At 39.6% G+C, this 16,049-nt stretch overlaps 1 protein-coding gene across 2 annotated transcripts in view; it reads left to right on the top strand.

Annotated features, from left to right (window-relative positions):
* Positions 1-16,049, top strand: part of LOC133351031 (mucin-19-like) — a 285,024-nt gene that overhangs the window by 148,736 nt on the left and 120,239 nt on the right. Inside the window, exons 90-100 of one of the 2 annotated variants that reach the window (XM_061565915.1) lie at positions 34-300; positions 1,587-1,733; positions 2,540-2,727; positions 3,714-3,894; positions 5,328-5,453; positions 6,280-6,396; positions 8,207-8,446; positions 9,059-9,241; positions 11,429-11,517; positions 13,174-13,238; positions 15,202-15,374. In XM_061565915.1, the coding sequence (XP_061421899.1) occupies positions 34-300; positions 1,587-1,733; positions 2,540-2,727; positions 3,714-3,894; positions 5,328-5,453; positions 6,280-6,396; positions 8,207-8,446; positions 9,059-9,241; positions 11,429-11,517; positions 13,174-13,238; positions 15,202-15,374 (1,776 nt within the window). The remainder of the gene's footprint in view (positions 1-33; positions 301-1,586; positions 1,734-2,539; positions 2,728-3,713; positions 3,895-5,327; positions 5,454-6,279; positions 6,397-8,206; positions 8,447-9,058; positions 9,242-11,428; positions 11,518-13,173; positions 13,239-15,201; positions 15,375-16,049) is intronic. The other variant, XM_061565914.1, reaches the window with a different exon arrangement.

Genomic DNA, 16,049 nt, shown 5'->3' with positions numbered 1-16,049 from the left:
ACATTTCGACAAAAATATGCCGTCTCTTTACAGGGCAAACAAACGAAAACACAAGCCTGTTTACTTATAACGCCACCAGTGGGGAGACTTGGTCCACATTCAACAACAACAACAGCTTTGTGCCTACATTCTATGAAGAACTCATAAATCAGACATCTGCAGAACGACTTGCCTCCATTAACGCTTCATGTGGAGGACAGTTTGACTGCATATTTGACGTGCTGAGTACCGGGGACACCGAGTTTGGGCTGGCCACATTGAAGAGCGCTATGGAATTTGGCTCTCAGCAGAAAGCTCTACGTGAGTTGAATTATGCTGTGCCTCTGTTTTCACTCTACTACAAGAGCAAAGCCCGGGACCTTGCCCAAGGCAGCCACGTTGCAGCTCACGTGGCGCCAAGGTTGTCCTTCCACTGGAGAAGCCGAGCCGTGCCACTTCAGAATTTAAATCTTTATTTAGACTGGAGGAATCCGATGAGCCGTGAAGCTCTTTTTCACGGATGTCCAGTAGGGGCGGGTCAGGTTACTTATATCACACGCAACAAACGAGGCAAGATGCGTGTACGTGAAGCATTGATGCTGTGTCCTCTCAGTGTATAGACTGATGTTATAAGCAATTAAATTGCAATTACCTCTGCTCCTGCCCTTGCTTGGCCCCGAGCCAGATTCATACGTTTTGTGAGATGAATGTATCATGGTTTGTTTCTAGCTCAGCATGGCAAATAGCCAGTGGGAAAAACCCCGTACCGTAAGGGTCCTCCCGCTGGCTCGGCTCAGATGTGCCAGTGGAGAAAGTAGCATTGTACATCCACATAAATTCTTGACCTGACAATAAGCAGTAGGCATGTAACAATCATCCCCCTGGCCCAGATGATTTTTTGTCATTTGTATTGTTTCTTCATAGAGATAGACGTGTGTGCCGCATTATCCTGAATGCAAAAATAGCGTATAACGTGCATACAATATGGTTCCAATCATAACGAATCAATCCTTTTCAGTCTTATTTGCACGATTCGTGAGTGTGCAAGCATCTCTCACAATGTATTAAACATTACATGCCTGATTAGCAGTCACTTAAGACAAGTTGAGCTGTGACTTTGAGGACAATTTTCACATCATGCATTACTTTAGAATAATTTACGCCTTCAATGAGCCATACTCAAGCATCTTAGGAGTTGAATTGTCAAATAGTTAAAACAGTGGCGTCCTACATTAACATTTCAAACACACGACATGTATTATAAGATAAATAATAAATAATAGTAGTACATCTAACACACTACTTGAGTAAAGCGACACTAGTGATACCATAACATATAGTTTTGTTAAAAATGTACTTATCTCAAAGTCGCAGGTTAATTAACCATTGAGTAGTGATACATCGTTGTATCACTCAATGTACATTTACACATACTGCTACGGTTTTCTGCTGTGATTTACCTCTGATAGTGTATAACACAGAGGTGCATTGGGATACTTGGATGAAGTGTGCCTTACAAATGTAAATTATTATAACACAGACATGTCTAACATGCAGGAGTGTTATTGTGCGTAAATGTATAAGTGATATGTGTTGTTTTGTTTCAGAAAACTTCCCTCCCAACATTACCAGCGACGGGCAAATTTCTGCCAAGCTGATTCAAGTAGTTACAGTCAATATCAGCGCAGTGGACCCGAACAACGACACCATTGTATTTACCATTTCAAGAAATTCCTCAGACCTCAACATCACAGGTGTGTGTGTGATTTATTTTGGCATTTTTGAGAAGTCAGTGGTTGGAATTCATACAATTGTTGCTCTATGTGATGATAATTTAATGTTTTCCGTGCTAAATTGACATCTCGATGTAAAATTTTAGAAAGGTTCTTGTTATATTTTATTCCACATATCGTTCAACTTGGTGACAATTTTCGTACAAATTTGCTGGGTGGCAGAGCCCCCCGATGCCTCTGAAAGTGGCCAGGAACAAAAAGAGCTTGAGCAAGAACAGAGATGATGAATATTTAACTAGTTGAATTGTGGATATTTGGAGATTCAGAGACTCCAAGTCCGAAAATAGATTTTACCAGGTCAGAACTTGAGCTGACATTGGGCTTTGTTACAAGGTTTACCGGACCAATTTCGTCCTGGAAATATGCAATGCATATGCGGGACTCTCAGTTGCACTGGTTAATATTTTTTATTGTGTAATACATTCAGAAATATATTTAGCAGTATTTAAAATACATCACTCTACTGTGTCTTTTTCACATATAATGAGCACTCCCTGTGTGGGACCCTACCTCACTTGTTGGTGTTACTTCAGTACTCTTCACCCCTTGAGGTTGCCCACCTTATTACCCCGCCTGACCATACGTTGTTCCTTCCCTTATTTTATTTTTCAGTAAAATACTTCTGGTAAATTACTATTTTTCAAAATAAAAACTAGCCTAACAAAAAATTCTGCCAAAATATTATTTTCTGAACATCGATACAAACACAATCCATGAAGGTCATTCATCTGTGCTCATTGATTACTGCTGGTGGTGGGTTTCTGCAGCCGATGGGACTTTGACGTGGAGCCCCAGAAGCTCAGAGCCAGCATTTGGCGTGGTGAGTGCCAGCAACGGCAAGGCCTCTTCTTCGCTGCTGCTCAACCTCATCTTGTGCAACTGCAGCGCCCACTCCACGTGCCTCTACAACCAGACCACCCTGAGCATCACCGGCAGCGACGGATCCACTTTCCAGGTCAGTTGGGCAGTCATTCACTTGACCAATTCACTCGCAGCCATTACGTGATAGTTGTTTCCAGAAAATTACTTTTCTGGAAAGTTCAACACGAATTTTTTTTTAATGGGTCACTCTCCTTTCATTCCATGAATCAAAACAGTGTGATATTGCTTTGGCATTGGGGCAGAAGTGCAAATAACACAAACTCAAACACATATTTCAATAACATTGCCCTTATAATGGAAATAATATATTTAATGGATGACGTTTAGACGATGTCCCTCCTTCGTAGCTATGAATATATTTACAATATGTATTTCCTCTTCAGGGCAGTGTTATTGACGCATGTGTTGGCTTTCGTCAATCTATGTTAAATGACGAGATTGCTTTGTGAGTTTCTTCCCCACAAAATTAGGATGTGTTTTTTCACGTGAAAGTTGTATTTGTGGTTCAGTTTTCACGCTTAAAATAATATATATATAAAGTTGGTCAAATATCAATATATTAAAATAGTTACTGAATGTGAATTCAAGTGCTCCCTTGGATGTTATTCTTAAGTAGTGGACACCTTGTGCTGGTGGAAAGTCTGTCTTTTAAAAATATATTTATAGTTATTAAATTTATTTTTGCTTTAATAATGAATTGCTCATTCAAAAGTTCAAGAATGTATTTAAATAGCCATATATGTACAGCATAGTGCTGGATAAAAATTTACCCAACATATATATTTTTTTATAATTATTCAAATGTCGTACATTTTAATCTAGTACTTAGGGGTAAAATTACGTAATTTTGGTAAAAATAATATTTTATCTGGATGTGAAGTCAGAAAACAGCATTTCAGTTTATGTATTGGAAAACCCATACATTTACCACTTTCAGTGCGCTTGAATACCGTTTAATCATAATGCTTGGTCGGCGCTTAGGGGGGAGATGGCTTTAGTTTGCGTACATAACCCATGTCACGCTTAATTTATTTGCCATGTTGCTGCGATCGTCTGAAGGTTGCCGGCTGTCAATGTGATGACGGCTACGCGGGAGCATACTGCATGGACGACTACAATGCCTGTGTAGACAGCCCTTGTCATCCTGGAGTGAACTGCACAGATGATCGTGCACCCTCCCTAGGCTTTTCGTGTGGGCCCTGTCCCGTTGGGCTCACAGGCAACGGGAGCAAGTGTTACGGTGTGTACATATTTAATTCTTTAATTGTGTTAATTAATTCCTCATTCATTAGAAATAAGGTGCAGTACAGACAATTTTCACGCAATCAATGAATAATTTTTCTTACTCAATAAAAAAATGCCATAAAAATCCACCATATAATATTAACAACTTTCTGCAGTGATAATGAATAATCATAACTTTTTATTGAAAAAGAATAAGCGGTTTTACCCTTCCTGGCAATAACACAAGTGTTAAGATGTTCAAACACCAAGTAGAAACCTATTGCGTTCTCTGGTCTTGGTGAGACAAGGCCATGTCTCTGGTATATGGCAATTCGTTTCAAAGACAATGCATATATTATCAGAGCATGTTTGTTTGCATGTTTTGCCACAATCGTGTGTGGTTAATGCAGCCTTGACGCCTTTCAAAAGGTGTCTATTTGTTGATTGAACGTCTTAACACCTCCTGTGTTATTACACCTCCTGTGTTATTACAATAAATGGTAAAGTCACGTAGATAGGTTCTCTTTGAACCTATCAACGTGACTTTACCGAAATACCCAAAGAATATAAATTCCTGCAGTCACGAAAGCTTTAAGTCAAGACCTATTCTGTTTTTTCCATCATTTCAATCCTGGCAAAAAAGGTCCCATAGGCATATATTTATTTTGCTTAACAAGATTGCACACTTTCATTAGACTTAGTACTGTCACTTTCAGATATTTTGGATGTTGAGAAATGATAAAAAAAACACCACAAATAGAACGTTGAATGCAACACATAGGGTATGCATATACAAAGGTGGTCAAGGTGCGGCACTCCGATTGCTTGTTCACTCCATTGCTGGCAGGAGAACCTCAACTGGAGTATATTTTTTACCTACTCTTCCATGCTATCCCAGATGTTGTGGAAGAGGTGCGAGTACCCACACTTTACCCCACGCGACTTTCCTCATGGACTAACTGTGCAGCACACATGTACACCTCTGGGTGGACCAAAGTGGGCGGATTTAAGAAAATTCCACCGTTGTTTCAACTGCCGTTGCCAGGAGATGAGACCTGATAATGCTTAAACATTGTAAATCTGCTTAAAGTAGATTAACACATAGGATTTCGTGACCAATGTTATCCATAATAGAGGATTTTTTGGTTAGATCGCGTAAATATCAACGTGTCGTTAAACCCACCACCACCCGACACAGTCAATTAGTAAAGTTTGTCACCTAAACGAAACATGCCAATTAGTTACTGGTTCAGCACACCAATGTGTTGGAAACTAAACCCACAACATTTACGATCTGAGTACGACGTTTTGCCGCTAATTAGAACCAGCCCCTCATTAGGTGACGACCAGAATTGTGGAGAAATCCTCCTCCTGTTTCGGTCTCAAAAACCGAGGGGTAAATGTGATGTCATAACCTGATTGTGTTATGCACCTTTGATGGATCGGCAGATGTGGACGAATGCCTGGAAGTACCCGCCAAATGCAATCAGACATGCTTGAACAACTATCATGGATATACATGCTCTTGCGATATTGGCTACATCAACACCACCATCGACAGCTCTATGTGCCAAGGTATCAATTACATTGTTACAATATATTGACAAAACGTAAATATTAGAAGGGGTAATGTCTTTTCGGTAGTTGAATGCGATTTGACAACCATTCTTTTTTTCCTATTTGAATATTAAGTTTAATACGTGATGTTAATTGAAAGATATCTGACGGTTAACTGTGATATTGTCATTTGAGTATTTTAAATAACCTACGATGTATGACATGAAATCAAACATATTTGCATCATATTCTTTGGGTCTTTCGGTAAAGTCATGTAGATAGGTTCAAAGAAAATAACGAAAAACTACTACGTTTCGATCGCTACACAAGCGGACGACCGCTTGTGTTGCGATTGCCAGAATATTCCAGGGTCCTACAAGTGTAACTGTTTTCCTGGCTACAATGGGACAAACTGCGCAGGTAGTGAAAATGTGTCAACGAGCGTGTCACAGATGTGAAGCAGTAAACTTCCATACGGATTAATGGTACAATGAAAAACCAACGGATACAAGTTTAAATTCTGATAAAACAGGGGATAATCTCGAAAGGGAACCCAGATTGCACTGTATGTATTTTGAACTTCTTTCGCACCATACGTAGCCAACTGTGCTTATCGGAGGTGCAGAGGGAAGGACAACAAACTAAACACAAATTGCAGTTCTAAAGAAGGTTTGTTAAACACGTAGAATTGTGTATGCGTATAAAGTATTTTGTAATTGACAGAGCAAATGCAATTAAAGTCTGTTGCAATGCGGTGAATACACTGTAGGTATGACGTCATAGAATAAATGCACACCCTTGTAAAAATGCCACATACACTGTGCCGTGTCTTTTGTTTTTGCAGACATCGATGAATGTTTGACAAATTGCACAGACCAATCTGTACAGTGCGTCAACACGATTGGATCTTACAACTGCTCTTGTGCTAAAGGATACACCTCCATTGGGGATAATAACCCAGGTAACGATACATTAAAGTGGTATAACTGCAAAGGTGTTATTGGTATATATCACGTCAAACACGTTATTGCTATATTACATTAACCACATGTTATAACCACTGTTTACATCCCACTAAATGGTATTCATTTTATGAATCCAAAAGTGATAAGATGGATTTGCACTTAAGACAGTTTGTGTCCACCTAGCCAAGGTGGACACATCCATCACCTCGACAGACGTTTATACCTATATGGCAAAACATATAAATGTTTAATTATCTTAGACATGTGATTGTAAATCATGAACCCAGAATTGCAGTGGTGGCATATGTAACCAGGTAATTTGCAAGCCAGTGTTAATGTGCTTTGGTAGTTGAATATCTCTGCATATTAATGAAGCATTCTAGTTAGAATTTTCGAGCTCTAGAATTTGGGCGGGCTACGGCCGCCTTATTCTCGCTCCTGTGGAGGGCTTCTCAGCGCTTTGCGCCTCGCCCATCACCCCCACTGGTGTCTGCTTCTTCCCCCCCAAATGTGTGCAGATACTACTGACTCTATTGTATGTAGAGTGTTGTGTAGGCATGTATATGGGGGTCCACTTTCTATAACTTCTTGATTCAGGCCTTCTGAAAGGCTCTTATAATTTAGCTGACGTACAAACGGAATGCTGGGCTTTTATAATAGATACAACTGGTCCAGGTCTATTGTTTTTGCATATCCATTGAGAGATATTAATATATGGGGTGACTGACAATTTATTAATGCTAAATATTGTTCAAGCAACACTGGTGAGGGCAACTAACATCTTTGGTTTGCACTATCAGGAAGTGTTAACATTCAGTATGAGTGACTAAAGTGTATTCGGTTTAACACGTAGGCTTTCGCGACCAATATTATTCATAATAAAGGTTTTTGGGTTAGATCGCATAAGTATAAATGTGTCATCACCCTCCATTACCCGACAGCCAATTAGTACGGGATTTGTCACGTAAAGAAAACGCCAATTAGTTACTATTTCAGCCCACCGGTGTGTTGGAGAGTACATCCACAACATTTACAATTTGAGTACGACGTTTCGCTGGCAATTACATCCAGCATCATAGGGTGATTTTCCAGAATAGTGAAGCCATCCACCTGCTTCCGGTCTTAAATAGAGCAAGACGACGTCATCACTGAACCCTTCAAGTGCATTCATTGTACTGTACATAGGACAACATAACCACATGGTTCCTATTCATTTTCAGTTAACTCCCCAAATACCTGTCCATCTGATTCACAAGTTTATGCTTAACTGTCAATCATGTAATGACTTCACTTGTTGTTGTATTTGACAAATGTCCCGTTTGTATACTAGTTCAATAATCGTGTATTTGACTGCTATACATTTCCACATGATAAGCCACTTCGTTGAACTATCATGTGTGGCCAGGTCACTTCTGAAAAAGAGCTACATCGGTCAGTGAGCCTTACCTGATTAAATAGAAATAGTTTCTATGTTCAACCACTACCACACTGCGGGTCAAACACATTTTTTAAATCACCTTTCTTTCTGCTTCTTCCCTTTCACTGCTTGACTTTCAAATTCCTTACAATCGACTCTTTTATAATAACCGTGCTCAATTAGTGAAACACGGAAACGCTTGTCTATTACAACTTTAATAGTTTTGTTGCATGGCATGTGGGTCTCTGGGCCTGTGCTCAACCCATTTAATAAACAAAAATGTATCTCATTCCTGCCTTGCTGCGATTGTTTTATTTAAAATATATGCTGTAAACGATGTTGTACATTTATTGATTGTTTAATAATTGGCAATGTTTGGTCCTCACCAGAAAACGGAATCAATTGTGTGGACATTGATGAGTGTAAGGTAAATGGATCGATATGTGGACCTAATGCCACTTGCAGCAACAACTTAGGATCGTACAGTTGCAGTTGTGTTTCGGGATACGAAATGGTGAACAAAATATGCTCGGATATTAATGAGTGTAAAAGTATGACTTGTCCTCAAAACGAAGAATGCTACAACATCCCTGGTACATACAAGTGCAACTGCAGCGATGGTTATAAGCGTAAGTGTTCTGAGTGTGCTCAGTATTGTGAACAATGTTTACTGACACATAGGCTGATGTTACAAATCCACACCTTTTTAGGTGGTATGCACATTTCAAAAGCGTGAGTCATATTCCAACTAAGATTTGATTTACACATTTTGGAAGAAAAACCTGACTGAAACGCAATAATTAGATCTATAACTTCACTGTAATGTTTAACTCAGACGTGTTTACAATATTCTAGAATTCACAATTGGGTTTACGAGGTTGAGCATGCGAGGGAACGACTACACGAGCTCATGATTTGATTTCAGGAGAAGCACAAGTTGTGGACTCTTTACTTGAAACGGGCTTTTTTTCTGCTAAGGACAACTTAGAATGTAGACATGTTGAGCTTAAGATAATTGTATGAATCAACAGAGGAGCATGACCAAGAACGAAGATAATTCAAATTAATTAATGAGGTGGGAACAGTAGAGCCAATGCAGATGATCTATACCGTGTGCCATCATCATTGAAATGGTTAATCAGAGTAATCCTCACCAATGAGGGCAATTATTTTGTCCACGTGACTGATAAACATTTTGTTCACTATATATCTAACTGTTTTGCTTGTGTGTCATTTAACAGGCGATGGACAGGACTGTGTGCCTTTGAATTGCAGTCAGACTGCCTGTATCGCGGGATATTGTAAGAATGGGGGAACATGCTATAATACACCTTTCTGCAACGCCAGTTGCACGTGCCTAGCATCGTACGAGGGTATCGATTGCCAGTATGGAAAAACAACTGTCAACGCAAGCTTTAAAGCAGGTAATTTGCGTTGTACAAATATATCTCGTCGGGGTCCTACGATTCCTCAGGCTTAATTTGTTTAAACACTGAAATGCAATGATTTGAGATGTGACGTGTTCAATGGGTAACGCTTCCGAGTACTTAAATAATTCCAATCATTTAAGGCAAATGTTGAGATGTAAGTTTTCTTTTTGGGCTAATGTGGCTGTTGACCCGAGAACGTTAGCTATCGCGGCAAGTTCAGCTCGTAGATTCCGCTATCAACGAACATGTGAGCCCTACCTCCTAACTCTGCCACAACTCATTTGTTAACGCTACGAGTAAGAGTGAACACACGGGATAATTGCATTTTATTCTCTCACATGGAAGCAATGTAAACATTTATTTAATCAGTCGCATCTAACGTGTAATCTAATTTATATAGTGCCTTGACCAAGGCGCTTTACAGAAAATTAAGCACGGTACCTATGAAGATAGTGGTGGAAGACGAGGTGAATAAAATAGAATGGGTGAATCTGTGATGCGTGAAAGCGAAATTGATGACTGTGATGGATTGAATGAATGGGGAATGAGTGCAATATTATTGGTTTTAATATACATTGTGAAACCTTAATACAATTTATTTTCCACAACGTCCCATGGAATGTAATCCATCAAATTGTATTCCGCACAGCAGGTGGAACGCAAAATTAATTAAATTGTTTCAATTAAATGCATTTTGCAACACTTATATTATTGTATTGTGATCCCTAAATTGGACGAGAGGATGTAATCGTTTTACATTGCCTAGACAGTAGAACCCCTCTTAACGAGCACCCCAAACGACGGGACCTCCATAGAGCCCAATGTCTAGTGTATAGTAGTGTAGTGTATAGTGTAATGTATAGTAGTGTGGTGTTTAGTAGTGTATTGTTTAGTAGTGTAGAGTAGAACCCCTCTTAACGACCACCTCTGTTAACGATTAATCGCTTCACGACGGGCCTCCATAGAGCCAATTATGTAGTGTATAGTGTAGTGTATAGTAGTGTAATGTAATAGTAGTGCAGTGTATAATAGTGTAGTGCCTCCATAGAGCCCAATGTGTTCGCTTACCGACAAATGTTAACGATGGGCTGTTGTAGATACAGCAAATATTAATTGATACATCGTTCCACTGTATACGCTCGTGACAGGACAGTAATACATCGATGTATTTCCCCTCTCCCCCCCCTTTTAACGTCGCTTCGCAAACTACGTCGTCACTTTATAATTATTAACACCACCGCCTGATTAGCGTCGCTCAAACCCCCCCACACGCTTACGTCGCGCTGACAACATTGTCTGTCCCTCTTGCTATCCGTCGCTCCTTGGCTTTCGCCCTCCCGCGGATCGCTTCGATTGACGTCGTTTCGATATTCGTCGCACCGACATTGCACCGGGGTGTGACTGCACGCGTCAATGAACGAGTGCCCCCCCCCCCACCATGCCCAACAGATCTCCACCCCTGGATATTGCGTGGCACCCCCCTTCCCCACCAACCACTACTCCAGCCCTTTTCCCCACTCCCGGGCACCTTTCCCCAAACCCAACAACAACAACGAACACCGCCGTTCGCCACTTAAGTGTTGGTGGCGTCACCACGGGGGTTTTTCGCCACGTGAAGTGTCGAAGGCACGCTGGCAAGGAAGGTCACGGAACGGGTATCACGTGGTGCTATGGGTTGACTGAGATGACTGCGAAACCCACGTGCACCCTTCCATCCCCTCCTTGTGCTGGCCGGCGGGTGGCCTTCAGCCAATGGTTGACAAAGCTGTTCCATTTTTGTATAATGTGATGAATTTTACTTCGTGTAATAATTGAGGGTGGAGCAGGTGGCACATTGCTTAGCGTGCAGCACCAGGAACCCGGTGACACCAAGTTCCAATTCCCATCTACGGCTAACATTGGCCACTGATAGGACCAATTGTGTCCTCTGCTTCACAAACCCGCATTGACCAGTGTGGTGAGGTATCATCGAAAAACCCCCATGAGTGATATTGCATGGCGAGGCCTTTATTCAATTGTTGATTGAAAACAGCTGGATAAAAAAAAAGATACATTACTCGACTACACACGTGTTATATTAACTCGAAATGTTGCTTTATCCAATGAATTGAATGTATCCCAAACATCACAAACAATAGTCAAGTATGGTATATAAGTATAACACTCATTTACGTTTTACAGGTACTCCAAAATTGAAAGTCTTCATGGGACTTAACTACAGCATTTCATCAACACCCACAGATCAAATTGCTAATAATGTCTCAAATCACGTAAGTGAATGGTGTAAATAATTTTAATTTCAAATGTTTCTGAAACAGTATTAATGTTACGTGTTTGTGTTCTGTGCGGTAACTTAAATATAACATGTTACCGAAACAATTAGTTATTTCATTTTTTAGAATTGACAAATATATTGTGAATTTGTAAATGATTAAGTATGGACAGCCTATGTGAGTATCGTTATAAATGTTTGTTATCATCAGCCATGATATCGTCACTGCTGGATGGTCTTGCGATTCTGCGCACAGGCTAATTTCATTACGTCCATTCCAGCAGCGCGTCCTGCCAAAGTCCGCCTACATTGTCTAAACAGTCAATATGATGGTCTCTAACTTGCATATGTTGACTTCACGTTGTCCCTTTTTCTATCCATCAGTTCTTAGCATGCAGCTCACCATGCTTTGAGAACTTTTGTGCTTTTTGTTCCATATTCTTTGGAAATGTCACTTTTTTTTATTACGTGACTTTAATATAATTAACTTGCCCGGTTACAATCAACAATTGTTGATAATAGTTTTTTTACCCTTTTATCTGGCAACAAAACTGACACCTTTTTTACAAGGAGTCATGTTTGCATTGACCACAATACCTGCAGTCGGAATGCAAACAAAAAACATAACTGATGATGTATGCACTGTCCTTGAAATTGATTGGTCCACACCTGAGACAGCTTTCCTTAGAGCCTGGTCTCACATGGTGTTGGACCAGATGACGCCAAAAGGCGCACAACTCAAAGACAATGCACCATCAGAGTATGAGAGCTCGGGGTAAGCATTTACACCATTGGAACCTCATTTTCCCGTAGAAAAATATGATAATTGGTTTTTTACCCTTTTATCTAGCAAATGAGGTTCCAATGGTGTAAATGCTTACCCCGAGCTTTCATACTCTGATGGTGCATTGTCTTTGAGTTGTGCGCCTTTTGGCGTCTTCTGGTCCAAAACCATGTGAGACTAGGCTCTAAGGAAAGCTGTCTTGGGTGTGGACCAATCAATTTCAAGGACAGTGCATACATGATCAGAGTTATATTTTTAGTTTGCATTCCGACTGCAGGTATTGTGATCAATGCAAACATGACTCCTTGTAAAAAAAAGGTGTCAGTTTTGTTGCCAGATAAAAGGGTAAAAAAACAATTATCATATTTTGCTACTGGCAAATGAGGTTCCAATGGTGGGAACAATTGTTGACTCAAAGGTAATGACGTGCTCTGATAGTAATATTGTGAGTAGATATCTGAATAAACTGAAAACAAATGGTTGTTTATTTATCATGAAGTAAGTTGTCTGTTCATTAATACCATTAAATATACAATTGAAGATTCATATTCTTGGTTCTTTCGGTAAAGTCACGTAGAAGGGAAATAATAAAATAGCAATCATCATCAGGTGTGAAATTTACACCTGATGATGATTGCTTGTGTTGCAGTCGAAACGTTGTGAGACTTTAATTGTTTAATATTATTTTATTATTTCCCTTCTACGTAACTTTACCGAAAGAACCAAGAATATGAATCCCTGCAGTCACGAAAGCTTTAAATCAAAATTGAAGATTTGTGAAGGATATTGAGAAATTTTGACATTGTAATGTAGTGCACTTGTTTATTAATTGACATTTCTCATTCATCGTTATGTGCTTTTTTTCTACAGATTGAAAGTAAACTGAAAAGTCTGCGTTACTCCAAATACTATTATAACAACAACATTACAAATAGGTTGGTTTTGCAAACAAATATCAGTCGCAGCCATCAAAGTTTTCCACATTTGAATACTGTACAATGTTAAGAAATAAAGAACATGTAATGTTTCATTTGTGTGACATTTGTACAGCTTGTGTATTTTGTGGTGATTTTAGCAAATCATTGTCAAATATTTATCAGGTTATTTATTTAGCCTCACCGGAGTTTAATGACTCTATTTCAGGAGGGTCCTGCCAAGTTTTCGCAGTCGGGGCGATAATTGCTATGCACGTTCCAATCGAGTAATTTTGGGCTATTTTTTTTAAATGTGAACCGTGACACCGGTACACAATGGCCTACTCTTGCAAAGGCTGTCACGATAATGTTAACATCCACTGTGAAGCAGATGGCGCATATATACGTTTACGGGTAATACACCCGCAACCCACGGTATTAACCAGGGCGGCCACTAGATTTGAACTGTGAACCTCCAAAACCAGTGGCAAACATACTACCACAAGGCTATGTTGCCATCCTTCAGCGTTTAGTAGATCCGCCACTATAAAGGCATGTTTACATTAATTTGTTCTCGAAATATTAAAATATGCTCGGACTGATTAATTTATTAAATCTATTTGACTAATCACTTGAATATATACATGCATTACTCTGTCAACGCATACATCTAAATTCGTGCTCATGATAACATTCACAAAGCTATTCTTTAAAAAGTGGAATTGATGGTGACGTGGCATAGCGTCGGAATATTCACCGCTTGTTGCAGAGGTTCATGGTTCGAATCCAGCGGCCTCCCTGGATTATTACTGTCGGCGAAATAACCACGCTAATGCCATGCACCGTCTGCTTCACAGTGGATGTGAAAGATCCCGCTGACATCATTCGTAAAAGTAGGCCATCGTGTGCCAATGTCAGGGTCCCAAAGTCACTAAATTCGAAAATTACACCACAAACTACTCAATTGGGATGTATACGTAGCAATCACTGCTCCCTACCGCCTGTTTGGAGGTCAGGTGCTGCAATCATATTGTTCCCACAAGGAAACCTGCTATTGGGGTGGGGGGTGTCCTTTGAAATGTTTGAGATGAGATGTAAAGCCCTCTGAGACTGGTCTCCCCGTGTATAGGGTGCTCTATCGCACACAAATCACCGTCATCGTATTACTGCACTGTACTTCAAAAATAATGGGAACCTAAGGATGATGAGTGGCAGAAAGGTCAGCATAAGTCGGGAGTGAGATGGCTTCCTGGTCTGAAGAGAGATAGCTCATTCAACCACATATAGGAGAGCTATTACATTTGAACTCCTTTGGCAGAAACAAGATGTACTGGGTCGTGGAGACTGGAGGGAGACGTTTTTGGAAATGGAGGTTTTAATTAGGAATGCTAGGGTCTCTAGAGGATATTTTTTTTAAAGATGGGAGTAACATCAGCTATCTTGAGATTTTAGGGGAAGGTACTGAAAGAGACAGAGGAATTGACAAAACTGGTGATATAGGGGGCCAAAGTAGGTGGACACTGAGGGATGAGTTTGGTGGGCAGGGAATCAAGGATGCAAATAACTTGTACGTTGAAGATGATTGTCGTTATATTATTTTTTATTGAGTGATGTTATAGGTAGGGACAGGACAGACAATAGGAGAAGCAGAAGGATATTCCTTATTTTCTTGACTTTTTCAGAGAAAGAGGTAATGTTTGTCATGCTTAGCTGACAGAGCAGTGGAAAAATCTGGGCATCGGGACACCGGTGGGAGTTTACAGCATTGAGAAGGGATTTAGAATTTCCTGCACCATTTGCGATCAGAGCAGAATAGAAGTCTGATTTCAATCCCACCAGCTCTGACTGTTAATATTTGCTTTGAGCCTTCCAACTGAAGGTAATTCATCTAAATCAAATTGATGCAGTTCAGCATTTATTTTACGTATATTTGATGATGATTTTGTTAACATTTGTGATTTTTTTTTTTTTACGTGTATTTCAGCCGCATGGATAATAACGTTTTTATTGTGGAGACCTATGCTCAGTTTAACTACACAACGGAGAGTGCTGTGTATAACTATTATAAAAACGATCTGAAGAAGGATATTGAAACAACATTCACCAACACGCGAGCAGTGAATTTCATGGCTTTCGTCAATTTAACAACGGAACAACGTAAGACTAGAAACATTCCTCAATGATATTACTGGCTTAATACTGTGTGAAAAATACTTGGTAATGCAACATCTATCCCGCGTACACAGCACAATTTGGGTGAATGTGTCTAAGTCTATAAATGTGATTTTATGGATTAACAGCATTATTCAACAGTAAATTATGGATCTTGACTTAAAGCTTGCGTGACTTAAAGCTTTTTGGAGATTTTTTTTTTATTTACAGCACAAAATCTCAAGTAAATAAATGCATAATGCATTATTTACTAGTATACATTGTTTAAATTAGGGTTACAATTGTTCTCATAATTCAAATGTAAAAATTTACTCCTGACATTGGTTACATGGGAAGTAACACATGTTTAAGGCATCTATATCTCCAAGCTTCTCATTGCACAGTTGACAAATCCCTGTATTCCTCAAACTAAACAAAGCATTTTAAGTTCTATTAACTTATTTTCTGATTGTAATATATATGGTTCCTCAATATGGTTTGCACACAATTCTTTTGCAGTAATATGCACATGCACATAAAACTCCGCTAAATTGTGTAAGAGTTTGCTCACGAATAGAATGCATGGCTTTTACATCCATTGAGTGGCACGCATAGATATTCATATACACGATTCGTACAGAATAACTGCACAGTAATTAATTTATAATGGTAATACAATAC

Source organism: Lethenteron reissneri, chromosome 36 (genome assembly GCF_015708825.2).
Source record: "Lethenteron reissneri isolate LAM-NWPU_2019-01 chromosome 36, ASM1570882v1, whole genome shotgun sequence".
Taxonomy (NCBI): Eukaryota; Metazoa; Chordata; class Hyperoartia; order Petromyzontiformes; family Petromyzontidae; genus Lethenteron; species Lethenteron reissneri.
Note: the sequence above shows the minus strand (reverse complement) of the source record. Positions and strands in the feature narration are given on the sequence as shown.